Source organism: Siniperca chuatsi, linkage group LG11 (assembly GCF_020085105.1).
Source record: "Siniperca chuatsi isolate FFG_IHB_CAS linkage group LG11, ASM2008510v1, whole genome shotgun sequence".
NCBI lineage: Eukaryota > Metazoa > Chordata > Actinopteri > Centrarchiformes > Sinipercidae > Siniperca > Siniperca chuatsi.
Window position 1 is genome coordinate 16,697,859 of NC_058052.1, and position 18,153 is coordinate 16,716,011.

The 18,153-nt window shown below is 40.6% G+C and overlaps 1 protein-coding gene across 34 annotated transcripts in view; it reads left to right on the forward strand.

Annotated features, from left to right (window-relative positions):
• kcnma1a (potassium large conductance calcium-activated channel, subfamily M, alpha member 1a) overlaps window positions 1–18,153 on the forward strand; it is a 142,609-nt gene that overhangs the window by 118,793 nt on the left and 5,663 nt on the right. For 26 of the 34 annotated variants that reach the window (XM_044214232.1, XM_044214233.1, XM_044214236.1 and 23 more), the window contains 9 exons: window positions 2,799–2,925; window positions 4,147–4,371; window positions 4,940–5,132; window positions 8,189–8,302; window positions 11,664–11,794; window positions 13,650–13,844; window positions 14,320–14,438; window positions 15,345–15,569; window positions 16,732–16,760. In XM_044214232.1, the coding sequence (XP_044070167.1) occupies window positions 2,799–2,925; window positions 4,147–4,371; window positions 4,940–5,132; window positions 8,189–8,302; window positions 11,664–11,794; window positions 13,650–13,844; window positions 14,320–14,438; window positions 15,345–15,569; window positions 16,732–16,760 (1,358 nt within the window). Of the gene's footprint in view, window positions 1–2,798; window positions 2,926–4,146; window positions 4,372–4,939; window positions 5,133–8,188; window positions 8,303–9,686; window positions 9,771–11,663; window positions 11,795–13,649; window positions 13,845–14,319; window positions 14,439–15,344; window positions 15,570–16,731; window positions 16,761–18,153 lie in introns of all 34 variants that reach the window. The other 8 variants (XM_044214237.1, XM_044214256.1, XM_044214262.1 and 5 more) reach the window with 3 other exon arrangements.

Below are 18,153 nucleotides of genomic sequence, written 5' to 3' on the forward strand. Positions count from 1 at the left end.
CTGGCATGCCTATGTGATTTTGTCCAGTATACTTGTCAGCCTCCCCCTCAGTTCTCCACAAAAGAAGCACTTAATAAGCCTTCACACTTGCCGAACCATTAGCCCAACACAGAGTCATACCCTTCAGTCTAGTTTGCAACAGAGCAACATTTTAGATGCCCTCACTCAGAGGGAGAAAACTGCTACAAAAACAACTAGACATTGGCACATTTCCAGCTAACTGCTTGTTTAAAAGGCTGTTTAGTTTGCCTAACTTAAAGCACAAAACCTTTTCTTCTCTTCCTTTTTTGCTTTGGAGATGGTCCCTGTTTGCCATGTAATATATGCATCTTTGCTTTGATCTCGCAGTGATAATAATTCTTGCGAGTTATTTACTCAGTTTTGAAAACGCTTCAAAGCGATGTCAAAGTTTTCTCTGCTTTAGGGGTGCTTCTGTATTCTGCTGGCTCTTGGGTACTGGGATGACAGGTCCTCTGTTATAGGTGTAGGTTTTTTTTCCTAGTCTTAGCCCTCAGCAAAACATCAAATTACCCATCACAGTCCACAGCCCCCCCTTCACAGCTGCCCCCGTCAACATATAACACCACATACATTAAACAGTTGTGCTTTACAAGGTGGATTTTATGCACAATGAAAAGTGATTGTTTGAGGTAGCCTTAGGGATACTTTATTCTACAAGCAAGGAGGGGGAAAACACAGTTGAGAGCTAGCAAGAGAGCGAGCATACGTATCAAGTATGGTTTTTACAGGACTTGCAGCCTGAAGGCCTTCGTAAATAAATAATGATCAACAGATTGGCTGTGGGCTTTTGAAAAGCATGCCTTTGTCAGTTTGCATGATGGGGAAAATTTTCAAAGCAAGAGGCTGCCTTCATAGTCTGGCAGAGAGGGATTGGGGGAGCACGCCCATCCCCAGTTTGTGACTGCAGAGTGATACACTGGAATAACTCATCTCTGTTTGAAATATATGCTGAGGGAAGGAGGAAGAAGGAAAGGGGGTGAGACACTGGATATTTGTCCTATATAAAAGTGCATCTAATAACATACTGTATCTCACCCAGGGAAAATATTGGCTATTATTATATTGGTAAATGTATTAAATTTAGTGAATGTATTTTTGGTGGGGAAAATTCTAATAATTGATATACTTTCCAAATAATAAATACAAATTAAATGTAGAAAAATAAATATTTTAGGAATTAATTTAGAAATTCAAATCTGTGTATTTTTGTAAACACTAAGGGTGACATTTAATCACAGTTTGCATCCAAGCTGACCTATCCTTAGCATTTCTGTGTTGGCATTAACACCATTCCCACAAACCTTTTTGACGGGTCATGACTGACGACATGCATCCAATCGCAGAAGATGTCACAGTATCATCCGCAGCTGATATCCCTTGGGCGTGGCACTGTGGCTCAGACGTCATGTCTGCTCTCCGCGAGTCTTGTGGTAGGTTCAACCCGAGGCAGAGAGAAGGCAGAGGGAGAAGGAGGTGTGTGGAGCCTGTGACAGGCTGCCAGTCACATCACTGACAGCTCTGTGAAAGATAGCTGTCTTGGCAGAGAGAGCTGGAGCGGCAGCCCGCCTGCATGCACCAGTCAGCCCCTGTGTGGAGGCGAGCAGAGCTGAGCAGATTGAAGTGACGGGGGCTCTGTGGAGTTGATTGGCGCAACACGCGCCTCTGGATGAAAGATTCAGGCTGAGTGTAAAAACACTAAATGCTGTCAGTGTTATTATCACCTGCACTAACTGATAGAGGGAAGAGAGGTGGAGAGAGAGAGTGGCTAATTGACAGCTTTTTTTTAACTTTTACTTTTCCTGCGATGGTATGCAACCCAAATGCAGGCTGAAGGAAGAGGCAACATCAAAGCCTTGTCACTGAATGGCAGTGTTGATAGAGGGTAGAGAGAGTGATACTGAGAGAGATGTATGTCAAATTCTTGAGATGTTTTCTCCCATATTACTCAAATGTCTGTCTCTCTGCAGTTCCCTGTTTTGGAGTGTGTATATTGCTGTTTCAACTGAGGATTTCATTGTTTGGGTTGAATTGTAAATAAATTACATTTGCATTGCTGTTAAACAAGCAATGTTTATTGAGGAACATTACATTTTTGCATTTTGTCCTGACTCAGTGTTTTGGGTGAAATGTTCTGCTCCTAAATTTTCCTTTAGAGGAACTGTGAGAGCATGTCTTGTAGGATAAGTGCAGGAACAAGAGAGGCGGTATAACAGGACTGACAGGAGCCCTTTCATGGTCAGTGTTACACCGGATAAAACTCAGCAGCCCACTGCTGTGGATTAGCCTGTTTGGTTGTGACATGCTGTTGAAACATTAATGGCCATCAGTTGGGAAAGCAAAATGTGATTGGGCAAATTCCTGAAATATTTAAAGTGTGAGCCTGTTGGAGCTTTTACTATTTGCGCTGCATGGCGTCAGGAACTGGAAGAGAGGGTAAAAGCTGGTAATTGGCCTTGTGTTGTCATGCCATTCAGTCAGTAGCACTCAAGTCTTGCTGTTCTCTGCACCACTGCGAGCACCAGGGTCTTTAAGTTTTCTGATGACTTGACATCAAGGACAAGAAGGAATGGAGGAATGATATGGTAGTTATGGGACCTACAGTATGCAGTGCAGTAGAAAGCAAAAACACTTTGAGAATGGGATTGACTCTTAATATGTTGTCTGACAGTGTAAATCTCAAGATCCCCAGGTGGTTTTTCGCCTCTTTCATGTCACCACTTCATCCACAAGGCTGCAGTCATTCCACAAAACATAAATATATTGTTCTGCTTTCGCAGTCGACACGATCCCCTTCTAATTCCTGGAAATGAGCAAATCGAGAGCATGGACATGAACGTGAAGAGGTATGACTCGACAGGGATGTTTCACTGGTGCCCATCAAAGGACATCGAAAAAGTCATCCTGGTGAGTTGGGCAAGAACTGTGTAACTGCAGTCCTCTAAAATATAATAGAATATGCAAAAAACTGAAGTTAAAGTAAGTATGCTCAGGAGCAAAAGTTTCCCCTCAGTATTATAGTAGCACAATCACATACTAATATGCATTGAAATTTCTCTCACTGCCTCTCTGTTGTTTCAAGGTGAGTTTATTGTTTTTTTTATATATCCACCGAGGATATCAGCATTTCAACACTCTACGCATGGGTTTGCTCAGGTGTTTTAACAAGGCAGTTTGTAAGCATTTAGGTTTCATGCATAATTTGTTTGGGCAGGCTTAACCCTGTCCAAATAACTTTAATTCTCATTTAGTGTAAGGGGGGCTAAAGGACATTTCTGCATGAGTTGGGTCACCAAAAAATGTTCTAGATACAAAGATAATCTGTATTTGGCAGAAATGTTTAATCCACCAGATCAGGCAACCAGCTGAAAGTATGAGCCAGTTTGCAGCAGTGGTCCCTTGTTCCTCTTAGTTTTACCTTATGTCTCCAATAAACAAAGCTACAGATTTAGTTTCAAACCGACTGGTATCATAGTAGCGTTTAGTTTACTTTACTTACACTCAGACTTGCAATCAAATGCACATCAAGCTGGTGCGACAGGCGACAGCTCTTGAAAGCAGGGCATTGCATTATTCTTTTCAACATGAACTTCATACAATAGAGGAGCTTTGTTTATTTATACCTCTGATTTATGACAGGGTCCTAGTCATGCATACTGTATGTGCCTAAAATCTTACAAACTGCATTTTTCACCCTGATTGAATCAGCTGCCCTTTTAAAAAAGACCACATGTTTTGTTCTTGTTTTTGTTCTGTGAAATTCCTATTTCTGATTATCCTATAAACTGTTTATAAACAGAATAGTGGTTAACCAAACTTTTGTTTATGTGTAAATAGTAAGGCCTGTAAGTAGAATACTTTAATGATGGACTAAATACATAAGTCAACTATACAGTTGGTTAACAAATTATTGAATATGGCTTTATAACAGTTTATAACAGACTTTTAAACACTGTTTAAACTAGAATTTGTTACCTCATGCACATTAACCAGTTTTCTGTTAACAGCACTAATTTCTATTCTGTACATCTGTGTTTGTCTCTGTGTGTCTCTTCCTATCTTCTCTGTCTGCACTCCTCCTCATCCCTTTCTCTCTGCTCTTCTCCCCCTTTCCTCTGTTCCCTGCAGACCCGGAGTGAAGCCTCCATGACAGTACTGAGCGGCCATGTGGTGGTCTGTATATTTGGGGATGTCACGTCCGCTTTAGTGGGGCTGCGAAACTTGGTGATGCCTTTAAGAGCCAGCAACTTCCATTTCCACGAGCTAAAGCCTATTGTTTTTGTGGGCTCGCTGGATTACCTGCGGAGAGAGTGGGAGACTTTACACAACTTCCCCAAGGTCTCGATCTTACCTGTGAGTGTACCAGTTCACCGCCATATGAGACACATTTAAACCAGAATCTCTGTTCAACTAACAAGGCATTAACATTTTGAGTTATAAGCACATTGAAATCCTGAGAGGGATTGTCTGTTTGATTTGATGACACATTACTCAATTGAATGATCACTCCATGAGAGCTTAGTCAACACCCCTCATCCAGAGCAGTGACACATCCTGCATATCCAAAATGGAGTTTATGTGTGTTGCAGCTGTAGCGCCTATCACGGATAGCGTGGCTTGCTGCCTTAGAGCTTGTTAGGCCTGGCTTGACTGATGATCAGAGGAGAATCCCAAACACAGCCCTCAGCATAAGCTAGCCTTTAGATTAGTCCATGTCTCTGATTCTCCAATGCCCAGTTAGATCAGTGGAATGTCATCGCCTCAAAACAAGAATACTTGTTAACTAATTTCCCATAGCTCCACTCCGCTCACTTCTTAAATTTGTTTTTCTCTCCCCTATGTCTCTCTGTTCTCTGTGTTTTGCTTTCTCTCTCTCTCTCTCTCTGTCTTGCTCTTTCTCTCTGTTCTCCTCACCCCAAAGGGTACACCATTAAGTCGGGCAGATTTAAGGGCTGTCAACATCAACCTCTGCGACATGTGCGTAATACTGTCAGCCAATCAGAACAATATCGAAGATGCCTCACTGCAGGATAAGGAATGCATCTTGGCATCACTCAACATCAAATCTATGCAGTTTGATGACAGCATCGGGGTCTTACAGGCTAATTCCCAAGGTAAGGAGTGTCCTATTAGACTCCATGTGCACTGCTGCCCAAAGGGGACAGGTTGTGGCAGGCAGGAAAGACAGTAGTCAAAGATGGAAAAAGAAGAGAGGAAAAGATTCGAGGGGGAATGAGAAGGCTGCACAGGAGGGATGGATGTAGTTTGTCAAGCACAGAGTCTGCTAAGTGCTCTTAATTGAAATACTCTGCAAGTTTGTTATAAGTGGCATCTATAAACTGACTAACTCCTGAAGAAGTATGCACACAAAACATTCTGTTGATTGCTTCATCAAGCCTTTAAGGAGTGTTCCTCCACATAATTTTCTGATGATTTCAGTCTTGTCCCTGGTAATTACATGCTGCTAAACCTCCTTGATAATATTTTTTAATGATGTAATCAACATGACTGTGTCATTTGATGTTGTTCCCCTGATCTGGTGTCTGGCAGATCGTCTGGAACAGATTGTTGATGTTTGCAGACAAACACACGAACCTGGCATCCCATCAGGCCTCATCATCATTAAGCAGCTAGTACAAATCACCAGGCAGGCCAATTCAGCTGCTCCTCATTAGTCACAACAAAACAGCGACACATGCACACGCACCTTGGTGTTTGAATGCGTGTGCATGTGCATGCACAACACACACACAGACATTCATGCCAAAGTAATCTGTCCACACACATTCACAAACAGGTAATACTCAGTTTATGATTAGCACGAAAAGCATGACATGCCTTGAGCTCAGTACTATTTAGTGCCACCACAGTGACTGTTGTAAATACAAATCAAAGTTGAAGGTCCAAGAGGCCATTATTTTTTAGTGCAGAGCACTTCCACATGTTTTAGGAGAATGCCAATGCTCTTATTTCTCCAGCCTTGAGTGAGTGATGTGCTGTCGATAGCAGTGCCACTGAGGAACAATAAGCAGGGGTAAATCTTAAAGCATACCGCTCTGGGGAGCAGTATTCACAGAAAGCCACCTCAATATGGAAGCCTATATAGCCTATATCCTCTCCCAGGGTCGATGGATGGAGCCTATTGTCATCAATAATTGGGTCTTACATCAACCACCCATTTCAGTGATAAATACTTCACTTTAGAAAACACATATACACACCACAGTGACATGCAATCATGCATACACATGGAAACACACATACCCAGATGCTGCTATTGTATCATAGGTATTGCTTTGGGGATTCCTTCCTCCTAGCTATGCCCCCATTCAGACAGTGTCTGTGGAATTTAAAACAAGAAGGTGCAAATGAATAAGTAAACATGTGCTTTCCTGGGGGAGAGCTTCTCACGGCTGCTGTAGCATGTAGTCAACCACAGAGCATAGCTGTGCCCGGGGGGCTACAGGGATAAGGGGGTATGTAACCCAGATCTCACTCGTCTATTGTACGTTGTAGCTGAACAGACGAGGTTACAGCCTCACAGTAGCAACAGCCAGTCAGGAGAGGAGACATTGTCTGTGATCAGGCTGGTTTTCAAACTCTGGCTTCTCTATTTGAGGCAATAAGGAAATTATGCGTTAATTGCCAAAATGTTATGTTATAGGTATATACAGATTATGAAATCTAATTAGAGAAAAGCTAATATAATTCAATGTTTCCGTAATGAAGAGGATTCAAGCAGTATAATTGTCATATTTCTTATGGTTTAATTGTATAAAGAGATACAGTATTTTATGTGTCGTAGATGTGAATGTTTTTTAATGGTGAATTAAATTCTTGCATGGATTCACTTTTAGAAGATTACTATGTTCAGGGAGATAAACACATTTTAGCTCTCCTGGTTTTGCAGTACTCTGACTCCGTCTTAGGAAGACATACAGCTCTCTGTTTGGAGCTCACCAGCTCACATTGCAACTTTTGAGCTGTTTGTAACCTAACAGGTTTTGAAAGCAGCTCAGCAGCAGGCCTCATGTACACCAACAATCACTTTCTGCTGTACACATTGCGCAAAATGGAAGCTGTTCTTCCACAGCTCCGTACTGTCTTCATGTTAGCTATGATACAATAAGAGCAGTGTTTTAGCAGCAGTATCCTAAAACTTGCCGTCACTCTCCAGTGGAGTAAACATCATCCTTTATGGACATCGACAAAATGATGTTCGCACTGTCTGAGCTTGTGCTCCCTGGTTGACTCAAAGTGTCAAACCTCTGCTATTTCCAAGTTCAATAATTGGTATAACAAGAGTTATGATTATCCATGCTTCAGTTCAGTATGTGCTTCCTGCTGTGTACTAAACTAGTTGGTGTCTTTTCTGTTGCAAAGGGCTGGGAGATCTCTTTTGTAATGTAAGCAGCTCATTGAGTTTTTTGACAGGAAAGGCACACACATACCCAGACATAGAGAATTTGCAATCCTTTTAAAACTTTGTGACCTGAATATATTCTCTGCATTATGTTTCTTTGGTGGTGGCACTATAAGCTGGCATTTTGCTGTAGTCAGCACTAAATGATGGATGTCAAAACACAGTTGATGCATTATGCATATAGCATTACAGATTTGAGGTGTTTACTTGTCACTTTGAGGAAATGCAAAAATGTGAAGTCATGTGAATTCATACTCCTGTCACTTGCATTTGTATTTCATGGTTCTCAGCCACGCCATTTCCGATAAAAGGTTTTCAGGATCCACTTCACCAATTTTATTGTAACAAAATGAACAACATATAAAATTTATGTCTGCTCGTTGATGGAGGGATGTGAATGCTAAATATGTCTTAGCTGACCCCTAAAAGCACAGTATCTATACTGCAATTTCTAGGCCGGTGCCTTGTTCACTTAGCCTTCTCCTCCTTCTTCCTTGTTTTTCTGTCAATCCACACATTTAAATGACACAGAAAGCAAACATCAACAATTTCATCCTGAGTGAGCTGACATGCACTATGTATAATGGTATTGATACAGAGTGATACATCTGTAGTAAAACACACTTTTTTGCTTGGACTGTATTTTTCTTTACCTACAAAAAAATGCAATACTTTTACATGACCTCTTAATGCCACCCTGTTATGTTATTTGCTGATTTCTGTAAGTCTGTGTGTCTGTGTGTTCAGGTTTCACGCCTCCTGGAATGGACAGGTCATCTCCAGACAGCAGTCCAGTACATGGCTTTGTGCGTCAGGCTTCTGTCACCACCGGATCCAACATCCCCATCATCACAGAACTGGGTAAAACTGTTTCCCCCGACCTCATATGCAAATGTTGCATGCCATACCCAATAACCTCAGATCAACTCATTATTCATTTGCAGACATAGGCACATATAGAGCCAATAATCCAAGACTTAAGCATCATGCTGCTACCAAAAGTTCCAACTCATTCAAGGTCAAATGGACTTAGGAATGCGAGTGTGGAATTTTTGTTCCCTTTCATGGTGTCAGTAGCTTTGCCCAACTCAAATTCATATTCGTATGTGAATTATTGGATCTGGCTTTGTCAAGTGGTGATAATTTTAGCTGCAAAGACTGGAAAAATATCTTTGCTCTGAGGACAATGTGGACTACTGTAACTTCAGGATGTCAGATGGGCATTTTTAGGACTATAGCTACATCTCCTGCAATTTGTCCACTAATGCACAAGAGAAACTCAGCCTGATGGAGTGGGTGAGGGAAGGAGAAAAGGAAAGAGAGTGAAAAGGTAAAGGAAAAAAAAACTGCCTTGGTTGCAAAATGGGTCCATTTATTAATAACAATGGCAGTGGCTGTATTCCCACTGGTGGTGGGGACTCATGAAACTTTCAGATCTCTGAGGGGCCTTCTAAAGCAGCAGAGACCGGCTACTCTGTCTCCCCTGACCCAATTAGGGAGCAATGGAGCATGAGGCCAGCTAAGAAAAGGCCAGAAAGAGAAAGGAGCTACCTAATGTTACTTGTAACCGGGCCAGCCATTACCTGCAGAGAGGCTCTGCGATTAGTCTGCTGACTGCATACGTAATGATCAGAACTAGATGCTATCCACATTGGAGTCACTGGTTGCTGTCCTGGACTCAAACGCTAGACGCTCCAAGCGTTGTGCCTCTGCTTGCTCATAACGAATTTCACAGCTACAACAACAGTAGATGTGATAACGTTGTCCTTCGGGAAAGGAGGAAGTAAGAGCATGCAGAGGAGAGAGAAGCTGCATGTCTCATTGGAACCATATACAGTGATTACATTGTCATATGTTCAGTTTACAGTGCCAGGAGCATATTAAAGTCAAGTTGAAATATAAAAACACGACTCATCTGAGTTGCATGATCAATTTTGTTTGCGTAGCGTGTAAAGTAGGTGTGTTTATGGATAAGACCATGTTTATCCCTTTCACTGTCTTACCATGAAATAATTTATTGTTGTTGTAGTGGTGTAGTGCTCTGACAGCTCTGGCTTTGTATCTACTGTGCACTCTAATCCAGGGTGCTTTACTTTTAGATACCGGACAACCATGACTGTCTCAGTGTAATGCCGGAGTTGACACGAGTGGCCTGAGACAGCGAATTGCCTTTATTGCAGTCTTTGAAACTGTTTCAATAACAACACCATTTCTCCTCCTGCCTGCGCTGTCTCATCACCATTAGATAAACCTGGCAAACTACTGCCATTGGTTTCACTCAGTCAGGAAAAAAAAAGTGGAACCAACATACAAATGATAACAGAGCTGGGTAAGCTGAGCCTTTGTCCTCTGTTGCCGTTCGTTCCCTCGCTGCGCCGCTCTGCTCCTCATCAGCTTGTCTTGATTTATCTGGCTGCAGTCAAGGCCCTCACTGCTCCCATGGCTTCACTTTGAACACATTTTTATTCTTCGTTCTGGTTGAAATTGACTGTCTAGTTTTGGCCCCTTTTTAATGATTTATTTTTTTTCTTTTGGGATTTTTTTCCCCCTCAAGTTGCGTTTGCAGAGCTAGGCTTTTGATCATGCTCAATCTGTCCTTGTGGCTGTTTTCATAGCAGCCCCCCCTCTTCCAAACACACACACACACACACACACACACACACACACACACACACACACACACACACACACACACACACACCCATTCACTCCTTTGGCCCAGGCCCGTTTGCATCAGCCCCTTGTCTTTTTGACTGACATTTCTGTTCCACAGCGCACAGGAAGCCTGGGAAGAAATCAGATATCAAAAACAAAAAACTCAAGATCAAACCATCTTTTAAGCTGTTTATTTATTTTTAAAATTTATTTTTTTAGTTTCTTTTTTTCTCCTCCAGACCATATCTCTGAAGCTCAGATATCGGAGGAGTCAAACAAAAACTTGTGTGATGCTCGTTTTTCACACAATGCTGGTTCATAGCTCCTTCACTGCCCACTGCTGCTAACAATTCAATCTAAGGAAAAAAGACACACACTATAGGGAGCACTTGGTGTTTTTTATTCTACTGACTATGCCATGCATGAGAGACATAAATATCTTTGGTTATTACAGTTTTGGTTCAGTTTTTATTTTCATTCACACTGTGCCATTTAGTTCATTTAGCAGACCTGATTTAGCCTATTATTAATCATGAGATAAAAAAGTGTGTTGTTACCTGGCTTTAATTTGACTTTCAGGGCAAAGGTAAATATTTGAGATGTATTTCTCTAAAGGTGATAATGTGACAAACACATTCATCAAGGAAAATGCTGTACAACTTAGCATGAATTTCTAAGTGCATGATTTTCTCATGTGACATAGTAGCCATTGTTGAAGTCTTGCTTTTTACCATATTTACTGGATACATCAAGAAATACCTATATGCTGTTTTTCTGAGAAAATAATCATATTTTAGTCTTTACGCAGGCTGTACAGTCCACAGACTGGTCACTGTCTCTTGACTGAGAATTTGTCTGTTTGTGTGTGTTACAATATCATATACATATATATGTAGTTTTGTATTGCCGTAATAAAAAAAAAGATCAGGATTCAGTGGCCAAGGTACTAATGCAGAATAGATGTATGATTGGTTCATAATTGGGGACTTCTACAATGGTTATCACTGTGTATGCATTATATACTTAAATATTTCTCCTTAAGTCGTGGTTTGTCTAAATGTATGAAATGCACCCTGCATGTGATATACAGTAGATTTAATATTCAAAATGCTGAATAATTTCTCTCAAAGTCCAAAACACTTTTTTCACCTTCCAAACAATTATACAGTACATGGACAGAAAAAATAACAAATTACAGATAACATATTTAGTTTATTTTTAGTCTGACTGAAAGGTAATTCAGTCAACAGTATTTTAGGGTCAATGAAAAACATGTCAATTGTTTGGAGAAGAAATAAAGTTATTGTTTAAACTTGCAGTGTAGAAGAAAAATATAATGTGCATCTAATGTTACATTATATTGGAAGCTCAAATCGTGGATGAATACCTATATACCTGAGACGTTTATCTTACATGATGTATCCAAATCTTCCCAAATGTAACTTAACTTAACCATATAATATCTATATTTCTGAACTCTCAGGTGTGTTGGTGTGTGTGTGTGTGTGTGTTTGCCTCATGCCTCTTCACAGTGCCCCTCTCTAACTCCCTCTCTCCCCTCTCTCAGTGAACGACTCAAACGTTCAGTTCCTGGACCAAGATGATGATGACGACCCAGACACAGAGCTGTACCTCACTCAGCCCTTCGCCTGCGGCACCGCCTTCGCTGTCAGTGTACTCGACTCCCTGATGAGCGCGGTAAGTTGTCAAACACTCCGTACACTTGCTGTGTTGCGGTGTTTTTCAAAACCTCAAAATCGCTTTTCAAAATCATACATTTTGCAACACATTTTATAATTTTGTTTTCCTGATTATTCTGTTTGGATGCTATAGCAGAGTAATGTTCAGAATTTCAAAAAGAGAAACTAGAGAGAAGTTTCACACAGAGCACATGGAGATGCTGCCCCACTGGGTAACAATTGCATGTTGTAGCACTGGTAAAAACAGGATGATGGGAAAGAGGTGAGCAACTTCGAAGTGAGTCAGACTCGAAAGATGGACGTGAGAAAACTTTAGAAGGTATAAACCCCAGAATGTAGGGAATTCTTCTGTTTTCTTTTGCTTCTTTGGTGGACGTGACTACTATATGATAAACAATTTCACATTCAGTTAGAAACCTATTTTCAAAAACTCAAGTTTATGGTAACAATCATTTTCAGAGATATCAGTAGTTACCATTAAAGAGTAGATAGTCTCCGAATATGAGATTATTTTCTCTACTTCTCCCCCAGTAGAGAAAAATGGGGTAAATTTAGCATTGAGTTTCAGTAGATGCACAGTTTTGGCATTTCAAGTAGGCAGAAGTTGGTAAATGAAATGGTACAGTACATTCATCAGACATGCCTGCCAGCTCCACTGACATCAAAAGGGAAATTGTTGGCATCACTCCTCATCTTAAGTATTATGAATTCAGCTTTCAAGAGTCTTATTGGATATTTTAACAAAGTAAGTGTTGAAGGTTAGCGTAATGGCGATGATACAAGCTTGTAACAGGCCAAAGAAACAGTCTTTCATCTTTTGACAATGTCATTGCTGCACTGGAGATAAGATAAAGGTTGGGAAAAAAATACTCCTCTACACCTCATTTTTCCTCTCCCCCCTCCCATGACCAACTGTGGTTTTCCCTTTGGTGCTGTGATGGCTTAATTCCAGCAGCCCTCTCGGTGAGTGAAGGGTTAGAGGGGCATGCAGAGCCGAGCTGAGCAGGGAGTAGAGCAGGCGTCAGCTGTAGTCTGGCACTGGTCAGAGGTGAAGCCAGCTAATGGACAGTGCTCATCCATCATGAGGCTCTGCAGGCCTGTCAGGGGCCCGGGGAGAGGAGCTGCCACTCTGGCTGGGCTGCCGAGTGACATCGGCTGTCTTCATGCGCGGCAAAAGCAGGTCCTGATCGGCTTGAAGGACAAGAGAATCTGACACCCGCAGAGAGCAGTCAAATTGTTGTTTCAGAAGGGAAGCGGCCATCATACAGCTTGTAGAACAGTGTTTCTAGAGGAAAGAATAGTGCTGTGTGTAGCTGTTTTATTTAATGTGATGATCCCACATGTACTATAATTATCAATATGTCATTGTTTGACCACGTCTCTCTCAAATTTGATACATTTATGTATCTTAAACCTTTACCTTATGAGACCATTTTTACAGTGAATGACTAAAGGGTCGTTCACCCAATTTACAATAAAATATATATCTCACTTATCTCTAGTGGTATATAGTCATGCACATAGTTTTATTAAAAACAGTGGAGGCGAATATACATTTTCTATATATATCTAAAAATCTATACTATCTACATGGCTACATACCACTAGAGGTAAATGAAAATAGTTTTTTGTAATTTTGGTGAACCGAGCCTTTAAAGCTACTGAAAATATGCCATGGTACACAAGACACCATGTCCTCTGTAATCTTCTGTGGCCTTTCTCCTCACCTCCCAGTCAGTTCTATGTGAAGAGACAGGCTAAGGCTGCGCTTGTTTTCTTCCCTCATCTGCCACCTCTCTACCTGTGACTCTAATAGCATCTGCTTACAGATATCCCCTCTCTCTTCTCCCCAGACATATTTCAATGATAACATCCTCACGCTTATTCGGACGCTGGTCACAGGGGGAGCCACACCAGAGCTGGAGGGCCTGTTGGCTGAGGAGAATGCTCTCAGAGGAGGCTACAGCACACCACAGACACTGGCCAACAGAGACAGGTGTCGCGTCGCCCAGCTAGCCCTCTACGATGGCCCATTTGCCGACTTGGGGGTAAGTGGATGTTTAAGCGGAGATGACACGTTTTGGCACTACCCAGCAGCACACATCTGGCCACCTCCGCTCCTCGTGGTCCTTAATCCGATGTGATGAACCGTGATCACGCAAAGCAGGCCTTAGTGGGTGGAGAGGGAAGAGGGCTTTAGAGAGAACAATGAACACCACCAAGAATATCAAGCTGAATTGGTTCCAACATTGTTTTTACAGGTTTTTGTTATTGTTATACAGAACTTCAAATACTGAAGTAATTTTGTTTTTTCTTGGATGAATTATGGCATCATTTTAAAACATTGCTGATTGTTACAGGCTGCATTGCCAACATTTGGTATTTGCTCGCAAGCCATATAACGTCAGCAATGCAGAACATTGAATTTTCACAACAACTTTACAGAGAATTTACTATCACTGATCCAGATCATCAGGCTGACCTACCACTCACTGAGGGTGTCTTTGTTCTGTTGTTCATCAGGATGGCGGCTGCTACGGGGATTTATTCTGTAAAGCATTGAAGACGTACAACATGCTGTGTTTTGGAATCTACAGATTAAGAGACGCTCATCTCAATGCACCGAGCCAGTGTACAAAACGGTACAATTTCTGCCTTCACTCTCTGTCAAAATTAATATTTTGATGTAATAAAATGAGCGATTAGGGTTCTTGATAGAGTACTTTATTAATCCCAAAGGGAAAATTGCAGAGTTACAGCAGCTACTTCACATAAATCACAAAAACAAATGAGGTAGGTGTGAAACAGGTACAATTAAAATGCCAAGGTGTATACAATAACTAATATAGACCTAAATGAAATATAAAAATGTAAAACAGAATAAAATACAAAACTGACAATAGAGACTACAAATGGGACTATAACGTTAACTCTAATATGTACTGAATATACTGTACAATGATAGTCATATACTGTAATATAAAATGTACATTAGTGCAGGTTAAATAAATATTGCTCAAAGCTGTACATATACCATGTACCAAATAAGGTGCAGAATTGTTCTTGATTATTAAACAATTAATTATGTCCTGCTAAATAGACATATATGTCTCCTTCTAAACACATTTTTCATGTAATATACATGGAATTGCCTCCTATTAATTAAGTTACTTTACATTATAATACATATGTATACACAGTGTTATTCATATATTGTTCTTCATAGTCAAAATCCTCAAATTTATACATGGAATATACAGTATCTTGCAGTATATTTTCTAATTACTTGCTTCATACTGTAATTCACACATTCATATGTATGTATTTATAAATTCTTAGTCTCTGTACATTAAGTCCAACCTGTACAATTTCACACATCTTCTTAAAGTTTTGATACATTTTTTCTCATACATTCACCCATATTGCCTCTTTAAATGTTCTTGTGACGAAGTATACCCAATATATGCCTATTTTTGCCTTAACTATTTGCTGCTTCCCCACAAGGATTATGAAAGTTGAATCTTTTCTAACATTTGTTTTCTGGGCAGGTATGTGATCACGAACCCACCATATGAGTTTGAGCTCGTGCCCACAGACCTGATCTTCTGCCTCATGCAGTTTGACCACAACGCAGGCCAGTCCCGGACAAGCTTGTCCCACTCTTCCCACTCCTCCCATTCCTCCAGCAAAAAGAGCTCCTCCGTCCACTCCATCCCACCCTCCAACCGGCAGAACCGCAGCAGTAAGACCCGGGAGGCCCGCGACAAACAGAAGTACGTGCACTGACATGTCCTGTAGAGTTTAAACCTGCATGTTTACTGTTTTATACCTGACCTGTATTTTATAGGTGTGTGTGTTTGCGTGCAGACTGTGGTGACACATGCACTGATAAATACTGTGTATTGCGTGTTTGTGGTTTTTGTTTGTGTGATTTGTGCTCTGCGTCCATGTGCCGGTATTTGTGCGTTTCCTTCATAATCATCTGCATGTGGTCTTCACTCTTGCATCACAGCAATCATAACATGACATTAACAAATTGGTAAACTCACTTTGTGGAAAGCTGGGCTCATTTATTATAGTCAAAGACTTTTGAGACTCTTTTCTTACAAATGAAGTCTGTGGCATTGTAAACAGTAAAACCACTTGTTTGGATGGCACGTCCATTATGGCTGGAAACAAGCTTACGGAAAAGGCCTCAAGCACAGCCAAATAAAATGACATAATACAACACAACACACATTCAGTATGTTGTTCAGTTGTCCTTTTGTATCTGTCTTAATATTTAGTTGTTTCGTGTCTAACTCTTGTGTAGTAAATACATGTTGTTTGTTGGATATTTGTGCACATTTAGCGCACATGATCAGTACACCTCGATCATGGATGTAATGTTTTGTGATATACCTACTGTAGCTGATATTGATGATAAAGCACATTTAGCTAACATTACTTATACTCATAAGCTCATCCCTCATTAGCAGTGTTGATATTTTGTTATTCATGGTGCATCTGTACTGCTTTATTGCATGTCCATGTTGGTAGCCCTCTTTAACAGGCTCTAATTTCCTGTTCTGTTTAATATACAATTATAAGATTATTTCAAATTTGGAGAAATATTTTGTCCTACATGTTGAATACTCCTTATCCCCCAAAAAAAAAAAAAAAAAAATACATTTTGAATTTAATTTTCATTTGGGAGAATAAAGTAACTGTATATTTTGAAATTGTGACATATTTTAAAAGCATGCAGATTTGTTACTAATTATTAAATGGTAGATGATAAGCCCTCAATACATCTTAAAATTAGGATGTATGATATAGCCTAAATACTGTAGCAACAATATGTAAGACTTAGTTGGACTGGTAGTCATTTGTCAGTTGTGTATTAACTGTAAATACTACTCACTTACAGTAGATTACTTACCTCTCTTTCTTAAGTGCAACAAGGATGAATAGAATGGGCCAAGGTATGCAAGTTAACGATTCTGCATGACTTAGCAACCTTTACCTGGGGTTCTGATCATAACTATGTCCTCTGTGGATATTGTTATGACGAGGGGAGTTTGTTTTATTTATTATGATCTTCAGATCTTAAGTAAACCATGCCTCAGTTTAAGTTTTGCTTTCATCTGGAAAGCAAAATGTCCGCTGCTGCTCCTGCCTCCTCCTTTGCCATGATCAGGACCATCTCCACATTGCATGAGGTTGACACAAAATCCCCCTTTCTATGTGCCTTTACCTCAGTTATTCACTTGATGATATGAGTTTTCTTTTCCTCCAGACAAATCCTTTTTCACATTCTTTCTTTCCATCATTTATCATGCCTTTTTATGATTTGGTTTCAACTTGAGAAGGTTTGCATTGTGTGAGAGGTCTGTGTGTTTGTGCATCTTCCCTCGTATTGAATGCTATTAGATGACTGTTAGAAGTCATATGTATGCTCTCATTGAGTACAGTAGGTTATTATTGTACCATCATCAGCATAAAGCACAGAGTAACAACATGTTTGCCAGACTGTACACACCTAGATCATAGCTCACATGTAGGTCAGACTGATTCAAATCCCCCTGATGCAGCCAATTGCTTACTTTTTCACAGAACTTTAAGAAAGTGTGTCCAGCCCTGTGCCATCGGTCACACCAAGAAAGTGGGAGGTGTGACCAATTTAAGGTCTAAATTGAAGGGGGATATGAGTCTGTAAGTTTCCTCCTTGTAACCCTGTGCACTTGATATGGTGGTTTGAGGCGACATCACTAAGTTCACCGTATCAGCAGCAGACTCTGGAGAGATGGTAGACATCTTGCTTCACCTCAGGCACAATTCTACACATCAAATGCCTGCGCTGTAACACACAGCCCTGCAGCCTTAAGCTTGCTGACACACACACAAGACGACACAAATGAATCTCCACACATGCAAGCCTGCATGTACATGAACAACACACACACACACACACACATTTGCTCCACATAGCAAAGTAAAAATTTGATATTACAACTTCACCCAAAAGGAAGTGACATCTTGAATGGCATTGCAGATGCCTGTGAAGTGCTGGGAGAGAGTTTACAAACTTCTGACAGCTGGCATACACCGTTCCCTTTCCTCATGCCACGCTCAGAAACAGTTGCTCTCATAGTCTACTTTCACATGAAGAGATTCTCTCCAAAATGACATATCCAAATGTTTTAAATCTCTTCTCTCACATAATGACTGTCAGCATGAGAGTAAAGCGTACTATGAAATGTGACTGTTTATGATATAGTATAGTGAGTAAGTTATTAGTTAGCTTAAAGGGTCAGCTCATCCAAATTACAAAAAAACATATTTTATACATTAACATTAGTGGTACCAAGCTATCCA